Source organism: Nicotiana tomentosiformis, chromosome 7 (genome assembly GCF_000390325.3).
Source record: "Nicotiana tomentosiformis chromosome 7, ASM39032v3, whole genome shotgun sequence".
In the NCBI taxonomy this organism is placed as follows: domain Eukaryota; kingdom Viridiplantae; phylum Streptophyta; class Magnoliopsida; order Solanales; family Solanaceae; genus Nicotiana; species Nicotiana tomentosiformis.
This window is the reverse complement of record NC_090818.1, coordinates 19,661,533-19,680,476: the sequence shown is the minus strand read 5'-3', so window position 1 is coordinate 19,680,476 and position 18,944 is coordinate 19,661,533. Positions and strand designations below refer to the sequence as shown.

Sequence of the window (18,944 nt, the reverse complement as noted above, 5' to 3'; positions counted from 1 at the left end):
TTTTTTTCTCAATCTTGCTATACTCATGCTTGTTAAGCAAATACTAAAAGTTTATCTTTTAAGGCAAAGCACAAATACTATAAGACACCGTTTGGAAAGTCATGTGTAATTACTTGATTGTGTAATTACAAGGGTAGTAATTACTCAGTCTAGTAATTACACAGTATAGTAATTACAATAGCTTGTTTGTTTGTCGTGATATAATTACAGTGTAATTATCAGTGTCGTATTTGATTGTACTAGTGTAATTACATAGTTGAATAAAAAAAAATTTCAGATTAACATATAAATAAATTTTGTTCTGAAAATACTTATGTAAAACAAATATTAAATATTATTTATTATTATGTATTAAATACATATTTTTGTAAGAAAATATTTGTAATAAAATATATTAAATAATTATAAAATAGTAAATAATATCATAATAAAATAATTGGTATTCTCCATATAAATAATTTTATAACTTGAAAAAGAACAATGAAAAAATAGCATAATTTAATAATAACAACGTATGTCAAATTTCAACAACAAATAAGATAAGCTCATTTGGTGCTTATTGGGTGCTAATGAAGGTTATTGTAGCAATTATAATGGAAGGAACAAAACTTGAAGAATTTGTATAAAGCAGGGCTGGTTCATTGAAGGATTACGATCCATGGGAAGAAGCTAGAATTAATATTCCAAATGAAATAAATGAATCAACTAGCAATAAATTATTTATATGCAACACGACAAGGTCGGATTACATAATGAAAAATATGTCTTATTTGTTTCCTCATATAAAAATATATTTAAAAGGAAAAAAAGAATTTGAAAGGGTGCCTTTTAGTTACATTGTGTAATTACACCTAATTCTTTACTCTACCTTGAGAATTGGAGAGTGTAATTACCTCCTCTCAATTACATCAAATTACTCACTAACCAAATAATTACTTTGTCAAACAAACATGCCAAATTGTGTAATTATACCCAATTACACACAAATTAAATTCTCTTGTGGCTTTCCAAACATGCTTAAAATTAAAATTAGGTGTTCTTTAAGTGTTATGCACTTAAACTAAACACATATGACCTTAGCCAAAAGAACAACTTCAAGCAAATACTTTACTATTGTAAGTATAATATCAACCACGACTAATCATAAATCAAATAAGTTAGCATCACATGCATGGATCATTTGCTTATGTAGACATTAAAGTTTTCATGGATAAAATCCATACAAATGAACTACACTCTAAATTCAACACATTATAACTCAAATTAATTATTTGAGTTAATATTATTAGATTTTTTTTAAGTCCAACTGGATGGGACTAGATGTGCAGAACAATTTGTACCCTCTTTGTTGGAGCAAAATCCACTTGAATGTCACTTTATTCGAATGCGCCAAATTCATGTCATGTGTCAAGTAACGTGACGAGTCAGCTTAAATGAGATAGTGGGGTTATCATATCATATTTGAAATTATTGAAAACCGATCAAAATTAACTAACTGTGTAAATAACGTGGTTTGACTAATCAAAATACAATCTTATCATGTATCCAAGTAAATTGGTTTGATTACTTAAATGAGTCAATCAAATAAAACTGAATAGTTCATATATAATGTGACTTTCTTTCTTTTACTACTATAAAAAGTTGTACTCACTAAGGCCAAAATGGCCTAAAAATACATACACTAAAAGGGCTAAATAAAAGCTAACGTATGCTAACGAAGTTCTTCAATGTCACTAAAATATCCTAATAGCTAGGAGGAATATTTGTAATATAAATGTATTAACGTTTGGTGTAACATGAACCATGTGACGAACTTTCACTATAAAAATACGGGGTTATAGCGGCGATTCCAGTGAATCGCCGCAAATATGTAATATTTTATAACAACGGTTCTTTCTCGATTTACAACGGTTCGAACCGCCGCTAGCCTTTTGAACTTTTTTACAATTAATTCTCTTCCCTCAACTATTTAGTATTTCCCACACTTATTTTAGATCTCCCTCCGTGGTCATATCTTTTCCTCCAAAATCCAAATCTCTCATTCCCTTAAGAATATGACCTCTTTCCCTACATGTCGTGGCCTTCTCTCCTTCTTTATTCACCTGATGGAATTCGTTTAGGTTTTGGTAAGGTATCGAATTCAGACCATATTCTGATGGTGTAATTCGTTTCACTCATTGGATTAAAATTGCTAAATTAGCTATCGTTTTCACTTATTTAAGGCATGCATGTGTGTTTATTGGATGAAGAACATTTTAAATTATTGATTTTAGCCGTCAATTTTGCTGATTTACCCGTTGATTTCACTGATTTTCATCGTCAATTTTACTGATTTACCCGTCGATTTTACTGACTTTAGGCGTGTATTTTTTATGTAGATTAATTCAAATAACTGACTTTAGCCGTCTATTTTCTTTGTTTAACTGTTGAATTCACTGATTTTATCCGTCGATTCCACTGATTTAGTCGTTGATTTCATTGATTTTAGCTGTGGATTTTACTTGTTTAGCTACTAATTTTACTGGTTTAGTTGTTGATTTCTCTTTTCTGTTTGCTAGAGTCCATGCATATTTGATAGTGTAGTATTTTTTCCCCAATTTCTATTCTAATGGTTTTATTTTCTCTTTCTTCTAGTTTTGGGTCTATTTTTGTTTGATATTTGGATTGTACTCATATTGTATCCACTTCATTCGATATTTTTTAGTTGTTCTTCAGACTAATATTAACCTAAATATTACATTTGAGCTTGATAGGTAGGGGAGGGATCAAAAACTGTTGTTGAAGCTATTGGGATCGACTTTCAACAGTAAACCATTAGGTATAGCTATTAACAATTTAAATTTGTCCTTTATTTTGAGTTGCTTTCTTTTTTTAAAGGCAAATTAATTATTTTTTAGTGTTGAATTACCTCTTATCATTGAAAATATATCACAAGATGTTGGATTCTTACCTCTTTGTTGTATAATTATTTTATTCTGACCTACAAAATACCTAAGCTTACATATATTTTAACTTACCAGAAATAAATTAAAGATATAGACAATTTTAGGTAGTTCTTGCATGCTATAATTATTTTCCCCCTAAATAAGTTGCAATTGTTCCTTTCTTTGTTTATTTCTCGCTTTGATTTCCATTTAGAAATTCTTTAGAAGCTATGAACTAACTTTTCGTTTTGATTTTGTAATGTTATCTTATGTCTTTATTTTTAGCCATGTCAATTGATAAATCTTGGATTAGCAAAGTACGAAATACACCTGAATATGCATGTGGGCTAATAAATTTTTTGGATTTTGCTTTTGAGCATGGTTCTATTAATGGGCGCATAATTAAGTATCCGTGTCCAAAATGTAATTTTTACAAGTGAAAAAGAAGAAATATAGTTGAAGAGCACCTAACTTGTAAGTTTTTTCCAAAGAATTATAAAGTTCGGTACTTGCATGGTGAGAATCAAATGCAACTATACCACAAAATATTTTAGAGCACACATGTCATAGAAACAATTTTGCAACCCCAAGATTTAATGGAAACTATGATCAATGATGCATTTGGGTTCGCTAGGAACAATATCAATGAGCATGGTGTTTCTCGTGAGCCTATGAATAGAGAAGAAATATTTAATGAAAGGCACATTAATCGGCATAATGAAGAATATGCAAAGTTCTGTGAGCTGGTCAAAGATGGCAATCTACCATTATATGAAGGGTGCACGAAGTATTTTAATTTGTCTTTTCTAGTCAAATTGTATCATATAAAGTATTTGTACCGAATGACGGGCAAAGCACTGAGTATGATATTGGAATTGTTAAAAGATGCCTATATTTTCTGGTTAGATACTTATGTTTTATATAAGATAAACATGTTATGTTTATTTAGTTTTCTATGTTTACTTGTAAAACAGTAAAATTGAATTTGTTATATGGTTTATAGACAAGGGAACTGATTTGATCCAAAAAATGACAAATAAACAAGACTAAAAATAAGACTTAGCAGTTAAAATCGAAGGAAATGACAAGCTTGGCTCCGAAAGCAATGCCTCTGAGGACAGAAATAAGAACAATGTAAAAGAGCGAATAAAGTTATCCGATTAAGCTTGATAATAAAATATAGCATAAGTTTTGCCAATAAATTCATGTGTTACAATGGTTGTTTAGCCTACTATTTATAGATATACCTAGGAAAACAAGATCATAGGATCAAATTCCTCTTAAATGACAATAAATGGGCCATTGATGAATATGTAATGGCAGACCATGAATGCAAATGTTCTCTGCAACGACTTCCCATTTAATACAAGAAAATATTCTTCATTGAACGTTATCCGATGATAAATATATGATCTACTCATGTTGATCATGCTCCCTTCGGGGTCTATCCGATGCCAACTGCAGTCGTTGTTCCCGGACGGGTTGTTACTTGATTTACTTTTTACTTATTTTCGGTTCCATATATCACGTTACTATTCGATCATTTAATATAAACCAATTTTACCCTATACAGATAGTCCCCTGCTTTATGGTGGCATATCTTTGTGTCACCGGAAAGTTGGTGAAGATCCCCGTCTTGACGGAAAATCTTCTGAAAACCTTCTGAATAGTCTTTGACGCTTGAATGGACGCACGTCTTCTCGCATTTAATACCCCGAACACATGTTGCCCTACAATTTAGCAATATTTTTGTCGTTTCTCGAGGTAATCATGAACATAATTTTTGTCGTCTATATCTTTACTTATTCTCATCATTTTACCTCTTTTACTTCCAAAATTTTCATAAGTTCATCATCTTCATTGCACTTAACCTCCTTATGCTTTCATCTTTTTCTGACTTTCTTCAAAAAAATTCACTACCTTTTTACTACCATGGCTTCTTTTACTGAATCTTTTGAAAACTCAGGTCTTCTCTTTGGTGGAGGCTCGAAGATAAGCAAAGACAAAGAGGTTGATGTTGATATTGATCCTCCCACGGTAAGCACCATTATACCCAAACACCTGAGCATCGCCAATGACTTCCAAGAGAAGTTCCCCTCTGCGTCTTCACGGACTTGGGCCGTTAGAAAGTACCCCTCCTTTATTCACCCTTCCAATATTCCTGCTGTGAAGGAGGACTGCAACTGCCCAGACCTTAACATCCTTGCTCCGGATTTGATAGAGCAAGTTACCTTCACCAATTAAGGTTTTACATATGTCTATAGGTAACCCTTCACCTTGGGTCCGTTTTCTTTGAGTGGAGGACTCGACCCCATGATCTTAGATTTCTAGAGTTTTGCCATCGGTACCAGGTATGCTTTGGACAAGTAGGACCTTCTATATGGTGAATGGTGGCTTGTCTGCTAGTTGTGCATGAAGACTACGAAAACCCTAACCTTAGCACACATGATGAATCTCTACTCTCCCAAAATCTTCCTTGGGGAGTAATAAATTTCAGCAAACGTGGCCACCACGCCCTTCTCACCGACGTGGATGATGACAGTGACCGTGGATGGATAAAGAGATTTGTCATCATTGTTACCGCGGATATCATTCCGGCCATAACTTCATTTTTTCCTGAATCATGGAATCGTTCTCATAAGTTTATATCTCTTTCATTTGTAAAAAGACTGTTTCCCGTCATTGTTGACCTTTTTGTTTCCATTGTTTCAGATACTCGATGGACACCACCAAGGACTCAAGGACTGGACCAATTGGTTCAGAAGATTTTGGATATCACAACACTAGAAATCCATCGGTAGAAGGAGATGGCCCCAAAATATAGGTGGAAGGCCAAGAACCACGGTAAACTGAATCCATTTTCATTTTGCCTCCATATGTACATAAGTAAATTTGCTAACTATATCTTTTACTTGATTCATGAGTCCCGCAATGCTCTGTCACCTGCCCCGAGGTCGATATTTGGCTGACCCTGCGGAGGCTGCAAGATTGTTACAAAGTGCTCTCGCTCGAAGCGGCTCTCTTGGATCTGCTTTCGGTGGGGGTAGTTCCTCTCGGAGTCCCCAACCAGAAAATAAAGCAACCAAAAAGGCGCTCTTTCTTGGCTAGGATAAGAATAAAAAAATAAAAAAGGCCACGATCAAGCCGACCATGGTCACTGTGATCATTTAAGACAAAGAAGAAACTAGTGATGAAGATGCTTCCCTGCAAAGAAGAAAACGATCTTCATCAACTCAACCAAATGCTCAATTGGGAGAGCTTAAAACCCCAACCGAAGGTGAGGTCCGAGCACTTTGGAGTGAAATGGAGATAGTAGAGGATGCCGATTCTCGCTTTCTGACCTCTATTGCTATTTCTAGTCCTGGGAGGTCGGACTCCGGGCCTTTTCTGCCTTCGGTTGATGAGAAACCAATAATCAGCGCTGATCCTGTTACACCTGCTTCTCAACCTTCAATGCCCACAACTTCATGCCCCTCTAAACTAGCTGCACCCTCATCACTAACACCCAATGCATCTCCTCTACCGATAACAGACGCTCAAGAGGAGGGTGTTTCTCCTCCTTAGTCTCCTGACCACGGGAATTTGGGGCACAATTACTCACCCCCTTCTCTAGATCCCGGGGGGAGAGAAGTGTAACTCTTTCGGTTTCGAAGGGGTACTATCTACTGTCGGTGAAGCCCGCCAACTACCTAAAGCCACTGGCTTTGGAGAAGGATAAGAAGAAAATACACTTCCTTTCATGGGAGTGTCTATTGAATAATGCAATGCATAATGCAACCGCAGTATCGTACTTGTTCTCTTATTGCTTGTTTTCTACTTATAGAGATTCAAGAAGATTATGTAGCAAAATTGGCTTCACCTTTCTACAATCTATGATCTTGATTCTAGCTCGTTGCCACGAGATATGAGAGGGATGGCCTTCAGGCCGAGGTTGACAGACTTAAGGCAAAGCTTTAACACCAAGGGGATTCCTCGTATTTGAAAAGACATATGTTATATATCATATGAGGAGAAAAACCTTGGAGGAGGCCAAGGCGGGCATCATTGATATTGATGATTACATCGCCAAGGCCCGAGCACTAGAGTTAATCGCTCGAGAATAGCTCCCTGCTCAGCCTGATGCAACTGACTCTTCGAGTACCGGTTACTTGTATTCGGTAACCGAGGATGAACTTGGAGAGAATAATGATGAAGGCCCAAGTCCCGAACCGGCGGCTGATCTGTCCACTTCCTCGGGGGGAGGGGACGTAAATGCTTCTCTCACCCCGAGTTCCGGCGGCGATAATGTTTAGATTTTTTCTTATTTTCTTTTGTTGTTTCCCTTTGTACTTTTGCATTTATGTTATTTGGCATTTTGATAAATAAAGAAGACTCTTGCTTAAGTATCGCACAAAATTTATTCTTTTTGCATAGAATTAGATAAGGCTTCGGGTGTATTTTTGTCTGATAGCTTCTTGTTCCGGACATAAACACTTCCGGAATCAATCCTTTACTATGAGGGTTTCATAATAGAGGGTCCTCTTATGTTTACGGTGCTCTTGAAGAGGACGTCTCCTGTTCATTTCGGTACAAGAATTTGAAGTTTTCAGTTAAATTTCAAATGATAAAATTAACTCATAGTTTGGACAAGAAACAAGATAAAAATAAAAGAACTTTATTTTATTCCTTCTATCTTTAAAAGTACATAAGCATTCGATTGCTTAAAATGAAATTGCCAATACATGTGGCTAACTCGTACAACTTAGTTTTACAGGGTTGGCCATGCAGTCCCTGATCTCGATGAGACATTATTGTTCCTGGGTCTCGTACTCCCGGTTCTTGCGGCATCCTTGCTATCTTATCCAATACTACCCCCCAACGTTCGGATGCGAAGTATGTGAATTAGAACACTGGAATCTTGCTTCGTTGATAGAATCACTTGTGAACGATTGAATAATCTTTGGTTCGATGGCAAGCTTTACTTCCCATTAGGAACTTGCCATTGCACCAAAGATTATTTAACCATACCGTAGTGGTTTATCATTTCAATGCATTGTCATTTAAAGGTCCTAACTTTGCCGATTACGCTTCCTTCATAGTATGCTTTTCATTGTTGCCTCGTGAAAAACCTTGCCAGAGAAATCCGATTGGGAGAAAAACTGGTCGAAGGGAAAAATAGTGCAGCACATACTTTTAGTATAGGTAGGATCCATCAGCAATAATACTTTTTGAAGTGAGTCACGTTCTAATTGCTCGGTAATTTGACTCCATGATTTTTCAACTCGTACGATCCTTTACCGGTGATAGCTGAAACCCGATAGGGACATTCACACGTCTAACACAGCTTCCCAACATTGATTTCCCTAGTGTTTTGAGTCATTTTTCTCAAAACCAAGTCTCCTGATTCGAAGTAACGTAGATTGGCCCTCCGATTATAGTATCTTTCCATCATTTGCTTCTGAGCCACCATTCTCACGTGTGCCAAGTCCCTGTGTTCATCGAACAGATCTAGCTACACCAGCAATGCCTCATTATTTGGTTTTTCATTTGCTCGGAAAACCTATAAGATTGACTTCTTTACTTTCATCGGGATGAGAGCCTCTGCCCTGTATATGATAGAGAAAGGTGTTTCTTCTGTGTTTGATTTTGTCGTCATCCGGTATGCCCATAGCATGCCCGATAACTCTTCGGGTCACTTGCCCTTAGCTACTTCTAACCTTTTTTTGAGGTTTTGGATAATCACCTTATTGGTTGACTCCGCCTGTCCATTAGTGCTCGGATGGTACGGTGAGGATGTAATCTTTTTGATTTTCAAGTCTTCGAGAAATTTCGTGACTTTGGAGCCAATGAACTGTGGTTCGTTTACACAGGCAATTTCCTTCGGTATTCCGAATCGATAGATTATATGTTCCTATAGGAAATCGATCACTCCGCACTCGCTGATCTTTTGGTAAGGACCTGCTTTAACCTCTGGTGGCAGTGGACCGACTATATCTATCCCCATTTCATGAATGGCCATGGGGACAGTACCGAATACAAGAGTTCCGCCGGTTGGTGCACCAATTGTGCATGGTGCTGTCACTTGTCGCATTTCTGCACGAACGTCTTTGCGTCTTGTTCCATCCGGGACCAGTAGTAACTTGTCCTAACTAGCTTTAGTACTAACGAATCTGCAACAGAATGGTTCCCGCAAATTCCTTCATGGACCTCTCTCATCACGTAGTCCGCGTCGAGGATCCTAAACATCGGGCCAACGGGCCTTGGTATGACCTCCTATATAATTGCCCACCCATGATGCAGTAGCGAGCCACAATGGTGCGTAGTGCCCGGGATGCCTTCAGGTCTCCGGGAAACTTGCCATACCGGAGATATTCGAAGATCTCATTGCTCCAGTCCTAGACTAGGTTGGTTGTATTTACCTCAGAGTAGCCGTCCACATCTAGTGCCAAATGCATAAGGTAAACGATAGTACCAGAGTTAGATCCTTTCATCTCCATAGACGAACCCAAATTAGCCAATGCATCTGCTTCCATGTTCTCTTCTCTCAGAATGTGTGTGATCGACCACTCCCTGAATCGTGCAAGCAATGCCTGAACTTTATTCACATATTGTTGCATACATTCCTCTATTGTGTCGAAAATCTCGTACACTTGGTTTACTACCAGCTAGGAATCACATTTGATCTCTATGACCTTGGAGCTAAGTCTTCAGGCCAGTTCGAGCCCTGCAACCAAAGCCTCATACTCGGCTTCATTGTTAGTTAACAGAACAATTTTAATAGCCTGCCTCAGGATTTCCCCCGAGGGCGTGATTAGAACCACCATGAGCCCGGACCCTTTCACATTAGAAGCTCCATCTATGAACAAGGTCCAAACTATTGATGTCGTTTCCGACACTAACACCACTTCTTTAGCAGCCAGGGGCATTAACCCGGGACTGAAATCAGCCATAAAGTCGGCCAAACCTTGTGATTTGATCTCAGTCCTAGGTTGTATCCAATATCAAACTCACTAATTTCGACTACCTACTTGGACAACCGACCTGGCAACTCAGGCTTCTGAAGAACATTCCGCAAGGGGAAGGTTGTCATAACAGCTATTGGGTGGCACTGAAAGCAAGGCCTAATCTTTGGAGAGGTGACTATGAGAGCTAATTCCATCTTTTTGAGGTGCGGATAATGAGTCTCTGCTCATGACAAAATTTTAGTAACATAATAGACATGAAATTGCATACTTAGTCCTCCCGAACTAGAACGACACTTACTACTACTTCCGAGGCTGTTAGATACATTAGGAATTGTTCACCTTCCCCCGATTTTGATAGTAGCGGGGAGCTTGATAGATAACATTCAGGTCTTTCAAGGCTTGCTGACATTCCGAAGTCCATTCGAAATTGTTCTTCTTCTACGGGAAGCGAGAAGAAGTGATGACACTTTTCTAAGGATCGAGAGATAAACCTGCGTCCAATATTTAGGTTAATCTCTGTACTTCTTTTATGCTCGTTAGTTGGTTCGGGATATCTTCGATGGCTTTGATTTTATTAGGATTTACCTTGATCCCTCTCTGCGAGACCAATAAACCCAAGAATTTGCCGGAGCCAACCCCGAACGCACATTTTCCGGGTTGAGCTTCATGTTATGCTTCCTCAAGATATCGAAGGTCTCTTGGAGGTGCTTTAAATGATTGCCTGTATTCAAAGACTTGACTAACATATCATCTATACACACTTCCATTATTTTGCCTATTTGCTTCTCGAACATCTTGTTCACGAGCCTCTGATAAGTTGCTCTGGTGTTTTAAGCCCAAATGGCATCACGTTATAATAATATGTCCCAAAGTTTGTTATAAACGAAATTTTTTCATAATCCTCCTGGTTCATCTTGATTTGATTGTACCCGGAATAAGCATCGAGGAAACTCATTAACTCGTACCCGGCCGTTGCATCAATCATTTGATCAATGTTTGGCAATGGGAACGAATTTTTAGGGCACGCCTTATTCAAGTCTTTATAATCTACGCACATTCTAAACTTGTCATTCTTCTTTGGAACTACAACTACATTAGATAACCATTTGGGATACTTTACCTCCCGTATTAAACCGATGTCGAGTAGTTGTGTTACCTCTTCTTTAACAAACCTGTTTCTGACCTTGGCTATTGGGCATTTCTTTTGCCTTACCGGAGGAAAGCTCGGGTTCGGGCTTAGCGGTGTACGACCACCTCTAGTGGGATACTTGTCATATCCGAGTGCTACCATGCAAAACAATTAACGTTAGCTTTAAGGAATTTAATAAATCCCGAATGAGTTCGGGATTGAGTCTTGTTCCCCAAGTAAAACTTCCTTTCCAAGAATTCTTCGAATAAAGCCACTTGCTCAAGTTCTTTTTTCGTGGATTTGGTTATGTCTGTCTCTTTCGGTACCTGAAAGTATCTCGGTACCAGGTGGGATTCCGACGACTCCTCGCCTTTATCATATTCACTTGACACGGGAGCAAGCGTCGGTTCCTATAATTACTATTTACTGGGATCCTTCCCTTTACTGCTGAAAATCGATAATGCATTCATCTCTCTTATTGCCGGTTGATCTCCTCTTATCTGCTTGATTCCTTCCGGGGTCGGGAATTTTAGTAGTTGGTGATATGTTTATTACACCTTGTGCGTCCCAAGGTGATGTAATAAATATGAGACTTGTTAATCATGATTTAAATGAGTTTAAAGTCATAATATGGCTATATATGATGTTTCGATAGAAAATATAAAGTTTGGGGAAAATCGGATTAAAGTTGCGGAAAACAGACTAAGGATTTGCCTTGTAACAGAGCTTTTTGAGCAATAGATTCCATGTGCTTTATGGGGTCTTTTTGGGACATACTATATACCAAATGGAATATCTACGAGTCTAGTTTCCAACTTATTAAATCGTTCATCTATACGACATCGGAGTAGAGAGATATACGTATTTTCGCGAGACTGCGCAAGCAGCTCGGTTGGGACCCACTTGAGATGGCCACCGACCTTACGTCTTTAAAAGATGTTTCAACCTCATTTCGAGTCATTTCTCGTCCAAATTTTGTCCAAAAGCTTTCCAAAACCCTTTCTAACGTATTTCAAAATCCCAAGAACCAAACTCAAGGGAAATCAACTCAAATCATCATCAAAGTTGTTAAAGACTACAAGAGAATGCTTCTATGATGTTGTGGTGTGATTGAGGGCTATTGTGAGCTAAGTTGAGATAGGGTGTCGAGTTGTAGCTGCTGTCCAAGGTATGTATAACATCTTCTTGATTGTGCCTAAGGTTAATCTTGTGTTGGTTGTATTGTTTCAGTGAAAAACCATAAGATAACACTTGAATAAACATGGGATATGGTTGTCTTTTTGGTTGGACTATTTTATGGCTAAATATATGGTTTGTGGTGGCTGGAAATTGTGAGAAATAATTTGATAATGTTGTGGCTGCTGTTGTTAAGTTTTTCTAGGTGTTAATTAAGTTGATTGAATAAGAAAAGATGAAAAACAAGTGATTGACGATAAAAATTAAGGTGTTAGACGTATGGGGTTATTTTGGAAGGCATTTTGTGGATATTTTGAACTAGAAATAATATAGTACATATAAGTATGATGTTCTGAAGGTTGTAAACCTATTTATGGAATAAGCAGGTTATATTTTGTTATGAGTAAAAACAAGCTTGCCTCTCAATATGATTGTTAAGATAATCCGGAGAAACTTATATTGGATTATATTATTGTTGTTGCTATTATTGGTTATAGTTGTTGTTGTTGGGATGTTGATGACAATTAGTGATCTTTTGGATGTATTAAAAATAGGGGACTTGCTGCCCGACTTTCCTTAAGCCATACGACTAGCCAAATACGATTGTACGACATTATATGTTAACGGCAATATCATTTCACTTGTTGTAGATGCAAGAAGTTGTGTTGAGCTTGGTTGAGTAATAAGTAAGAGATCATACAGGTATGTTAAGGCTATCCCTTCTTTTAATTTGGTTTGATCCATATGATACAACGAAACGAGCAAGCACGCCACTTTCACAAATGATTATATTCTTAGAAGTACTAGGGTTGCCTATGTTCTTGATTCCCCATATGTCCTATTATCATATCGTCTGTTCATGTGTCTCATGACATTTCGAGAGATCGTATTGACTTACTTTATTATGCATTGCATTCATTTACACATTTATATTGACCTATGACCATATGGTGTTATATATTCGTATATTATATGTATATGGGGTATGGGGAAAGGTTATGGCGTTATATACACACCACTATCTAATCAGCTGGTATACGTTCATGATTTTGCCCACAGAGGCCGAGATGATATGATGGGATTCCCTCAGAGGCCTGATGATGTTATGTACGCATATATCTATGCATGATATGACATTTATACACATACGCATGACATTATAAATATTTTCATGATTCACATAGCTATTCAGACTTACATGTTGAGTTCTTTACTCCATGTTTCTTTCATGCCTTTTATATATTGATTTTTATGCCTTACATACTCGGTACATTATTCGTACTAACAACCCTATTGCCTGGGGGCCTGCGTTTCATGCCTGATGGTGCAGGTAGATAGGCTGACGGTCCCCCTCCTTAGGATCCTAGCTCAGCGAGAGTTGGTGTGCTCCATTTGATCCGGAGTTGCTATTGGGTTTTGGTACAATACGTTTGTATACATATAAGGGTATGATGGGGCCCAGTCCCGTCCTTTATACAGTTTTATACTCTATTAGAGATCTGTAAACAATCATCTATAGTTGGATAGTATATGGCCTTGTCGGCTCACCCTACTGTATTCCGCATGTATATGTATATGTCTTTTGAATATGTCTCCTAACGTATGCTATTCACATGATTCAGCAGTTTAGGGGCAGATGTTGTGCATGACCTACACTCATTTCATGTTTATATCTTAAACGTATGCTTAGGGGTGTTCGATAGGTAGAACTCAGGCACTCGTCAAAGTCTATTGGTTTGGGTCGTGACAAAAGTGGTATCAGAGCAGTTCCATCATAGGGTTGTCTACAAACCGTGTCTAGTAAAGTCTTGTTTATGAGTGTGTTATGCACCGCACTTATAAACAAGAGACTGAAGGACATATAGGATGTTACCCTCCCTTTTTATCTTAGATTGTGCGATATAAGAATTCATTTTTCTAACGTTATATTATGTTTTCAGCGATGCCCCAGTAGGCTACAGCCGCCCAGAAGGGCAAGTCCGTGGATGATGAGACCACAAGTGGAGCGCCACGAGTTACCAGGTCTCGGGGAGAGTCATATAGTGAGACTCCATCTCAAACTTCACATACCCTACCCTCTCCGAAGGAGATCCGAGGGGCACCAGCTCCAGTGCCATCCCCAGTACCCTCAGTTCCTCAGCTAGATGCACATGGTCTGGAGATGAGAAATGCTATTCAGCTATTGACTCGATTAGTTGCCGCACAGGCTCGATGCCAGGAGGTAGGTATCAGTCATGCAGATAGGGCCATCAGTGCGAGGGTTCACGATTTCATTTATTTGGACCCTTCCGTATTCACTGGAGGAGATCCAAATGAGGACCCTCAGGTATTTATTGATAGGATGCAAAGAACTTTGAGGGTAATAAAGGCCACTACGACTGAGTTAGTTGAACTAGATTCTTATAGACTTCGGGATGTTGCATTTAATTGGTACGAGTCTTGGGAGTTGTCCAGAACTATGGCAAGAGTTTGCAGAGGCTTTGTTTTGTCATTATTTGCCACCAGAGCTTAGACAGGACAGAGTTGATAGGTTCTTGACCCTTCGGCATGGTAATATAAGTGTTCAGGAGTACAACCTTCAGTTTGATTCTTTGGCTAGGTATGCTCCCACTATTGTAGCTAAGATGGAGGATCGGGTTCACCGATTCGTGATGGGGTTGGAGCCGCACCTGCTTAATGACTGTATGTCGGTCTCACTTCAGCCAGGCATAAATATTTCTCATATTCAGGCATACGCTCAGGGTGTAGAGGAGCACAAGCAGAAGCAGAGGGCCAATCGTGAGCATGATAGGGGCTAGAGTAAGAGAGCGAGATATTCAGGTCCTTCCAATGAGTTTCGAGGTGATTAGCAATAACAGTACCCCATGTATCCAGCCTAGCCATCGGCTAGTGCACCCCCTCAGTTTATCGGTAGGAGATTTGATCGTTCTACATATTCAGGGCCCAGTCAGAGTTCCAGGGCCTCTAGTTCACAGTATAGGGGTGAGTTAAGTCAGATGAGGCACCCTTGCCACGATGTGCTCAGTGTGGTAAGTAGCATTTCGGGCAGTACCTTGTAGGGTTGGGTGTTTGTTATACTTGTGGTCATCCAGGCCACGTTATGAGAGATTGTCCGACGAGAGGTAGTGAAGGTATAGTTAAGTCAGAGAGATCTTTAGCCAGTTTGTCATCATCAGTATGCCCCCTGGGCAAGGTTCATAAGCACCAGCTGGTCGTGGTAGAGACAGAAGTGGAGCATCTAGCTCGAGCGGTCCTCAAAACAGTATTTATGCATTAGCGGGTCGACAGGATCAAGAGTCATCACCTGATGTTGTTACAGGCATATTATCAGTCTCCTCATATGATGCATATGCATTGATTGATCCAGGTTCCACCTTATCGTACATCACACTGTTGGTTACTAGTAAGTTTGGGATAGAACCTGAGTTGATTGAACCTTTTGAGGTGTCTACACCTGTTGGGGATCTAGTGATAGCTAAACGGGTATATAAAGACTGTGTAGTAATAGTTCATAGTCGTTCTACAGTAGCAGACCTGATTGAGTTAGATATGGTGGAATTTGATGTTATAATGGGTATGGATTGGTTGGCTTCTTGTTATGCTAATGTTGATTGTAGATCAAAGATGGTTCGATTCCAGTTTCCAGGAAAGTCAATTCTGGAGTGGAAAGGTAATACTGCATCGCCAAGAGGTAGGTTTATTTCCTATCTCAAGGCAAGGAAGATGGTCAGAAAGGGTTATATTTACCACTTAGTTCGGGTACAAGATGAGAAAGCAAAGTCACCGACCCTTCAGTCTATCCCGATGGTTAATGAGTTTCCCAATGTTTTTTCCGATGAGCTTCTAGGCCTTCTGCCAGAGCGCGAGATTGAGTTTGCTATTGACACATTACCAGATACCCAGTCGATATCTATTCCTCCGTAAAGAATGGCACTTGCAGAGCTGAGAGAATTGAAAGAACAACTTAGGGATTTTCTAGAAAAGGCTTTATCAGACCCGGTACATCACCGTGGGGAGCACCTGTGTTATTTGTAAGAAAGAAAGATGGTTCCTTGCGGATGTGTATTGATTACAGGCAGTTGAATAAGGCGACAATCAAGAATAAGTACCAGCTCCCGAGAATTGATGATTTATTTGATCAGTTGCAGGGTGCCAAGTATTTTTCGAAGATATACTTGAGGTGTGGCTACCATCAGGTAAGGGTTAAAGAGAAAGATATCCCGAAGACAACATTCAGGACCAGATACAGGCACTTTGAGTTTTGAGTTATGTCATTCGGGTTGACCAATACCCCAGCAATATTCACGGACTTGATGAATTGTGTGTTCATCCCTTTCTAGATCAGTCTGTGATTGTATTTATAGATGATATTTTGATTTACTCTCATTCAGAGGCTGAGCATGCAGATCATTTATGTACTGTACTCAGAGTTCTACAAGAAAGGAAGTTGTATGCAAAATTTTCTAAATGTGAATTCTGGTTGAATTCTGTAGCCTTCCTTGGTCATATTATTTAAGGTGAGGGTATCCGAGTTGATACATAGAAGATTGAGGCAGTGAAGACTTGGCCTAGACCCACGACACTGACGGAGGTTTGTAGTTTCCTAGGTTTGGCAGGTTATTACAGGAGATTTGTAGAGGGTTGTCCTTCTCTTTCAGCACCATTGACAAAGTTGACTCAGAAGGCAATTAAGTTTCAGTGGACTGATGCTTGTGAGTAGAGTTTCCAGGTATTGAAGGACAGATTGACTTCAGCACCGGTTCTGACACTTCCATCCGATGGTTATGCTATCTATTGTGACATTTCAGGCATTGGATTGGGTTGTGTATTGATGCAGCATGGTAAGGTTGCCGCTTATGCTTCTAGACAACTAAGAAACCACGAGAAGAATTACCCGACCCACGATTTAAAGTTAGTTGCGGTGATTCATGCACTAAAGATGTGGAGGCACTATTTGTATGGAATTCATGTTGATATCTACATTGGTCGTAAGAGCCTTCAGTATATATTCAAGCAAAAGGAATTGAATTTACGTCAGAGGCGATGGTTGGAGCTACTGAAAGACTATGATGTTGATATTTTATACCATCCAGGGAAGGCGAATGTAGTAGCCAACGCCCACAGCTGTACCTATGGGTAGCCTATTATATTTATAGTCAAAGAAGAGTGAGATAGCTCGTGGGATTTATCAGCTAGCTAATCTTGGAGTTCGATCACTAGATTCAGGTGGTACCAGAGTTACTATTCAAGACACGACAACATCTTCTCTAGTAACTGAAGTGAAGGAACGCCAGTATGAAGATCATGTGCTAGCTCACTACAGAGATACAACCCCTCAAAAGGAGAAGACACCATTTGAGATTACAGGAAATGGAGTCCTTAGATATCGAGGTGGATTATGTGTTCCTAATGTGGCAGGGTTGCGCCAGCAGGTTATGGGAGAAGCTCATTATTCTCGTTATTCTATTTATCCAGGAGCGACGAAGATGTATCCTGACATCAGGGGAATATACTGGTGGGACAGAATGAAGAAGGATATAGCAGAGTTTGTTGCTCAGTGCCCTAATTGTCAGTAGGTTAAGATTAAGCATCAGAAACCCGGTGGATAATTATAGGCTATAGAGATTTCGACTTGGAAATGGGAAGTGATTAATATGGATTTCATCATAGGCTTACCTCGTACCCAACGTAAGTTTGATTCTATATGGGTTATTATTGATAGACTTACAAAATCAACCCATTTTCTGCATGTCAGGACTACGTATTCAGTAAAGGATTATGCAAGGCTTTACATTAAGGAGATATTACGACTTCCTGGTGTCCCTATATCTATTATCTAAGATAGAGGTGCTCAGTTTACAGCTAATTTCTGGAGGTCCTTCCAAAAAGGATTGGGGACTCAGGTAAGTCTTAGTACAACATTTTATCCCCAGACAGACGGTCAGGCTGAGTGTACTCTTCAGTCACTGGATGATATGCTACGGGCTTGTGTGATGGACTTCAGGGGTATCTGGGATGATCATCTTCCATTTATTTAGTTCGCAAATAATAATAGTTATCATTCCAGTATTCAGATGGCTCCATACGAAGCTCTTTACGGACGAAAATATAGGTCTCTTATCGGATGGTTCGAGATTGGGATTCTAAGTTAGTAGGACCAGAGTTGGTACAGCAAGCAGTTCAAAAGATTAAGCTTATAAGGGAAAGGCTATTAGCAGCTCAGAGTCGTCAAAAGTCCTATACAGATAATCGACGACAAGACTTGGAGTTTCCGGTAGACGACTGGGTATTCTTAAAGGTATCACCGATGAAAGGAGTTATGAGATTCAGTAAGAAAGGAAAGCTTAGCCCTCGGTACATTGGACCTTATAAGATTATACGCAGAGTAGGCCAAGTAGCATATGGGTTAGACTTGCCTTCCAACTTGGAGTTTGTACATCCAGTCTTTCATGTGTCTATGCTCTGTAAGTGTATTGGAGATCCCTCTAAAGTCATTCTAGTTGATGATGTTCAGGTTACAGAGCAGTTATCATATGAGGAAGCTCCCATTGCTATACTAGATAGACAAGCTCGGAGATTGAGAACTAAGGATGTAGCTTCGGTTAAAGTACTCTGGAGAAATAATAATGTGTAGGAGATGACTTGGGAAGCTGAAGAAGAAATAAAGACTAGGCATCCTCACTTGTTTCCGCTTCAAGAGGAGGATTAGACTAAGACATCACAACCTTTAGGTACGTAAATGATACTTGACTCTTATGTTAGTTATTGTTA

General features: G+C 39.0%; 1 protein-coding gene and 1 long non-coding RNA gene across 2 annotated transcripts; both read left to right on the top strand.

Moving 5' to 3' along the window:
* The first annotated feature begins 1,831 nt into the window (after window positions 1-1,831).
* Window positions 1,832-3,880, top strand: LOC104102183 (uncharacterized). Its single transcript, XR_687609.2, has 3 exons — window positions 1,832-2,131; window positions 2,754-2,818; window positions 3,559-3,880. It is a non-coding gene; the product is annotated as an uncharacterized lncRNA (long non-coding RNA).
* A 10,454-nt stretch (window positions 3,881-14,334) lies between these two features.
* Window positions 14,335-16,097, top strand: LOC138895319 (uncharacterized). The gene is made up of 2 exons (XM_070179997.1): window positions 14,335-14,499; window positions 15,462-16,097. The coding sequence occupies exons 1-2, from the start codon at window positions 14,335-14,337 to the stop codon at window positions 16,095-16,097; spliced, it is 801 nt and encodes a 266-aa protein (XP_070036098.1).
* The last annotated feature ends 2,847 nt before the right edge of the window (window positions 16,098-18,944 follow it).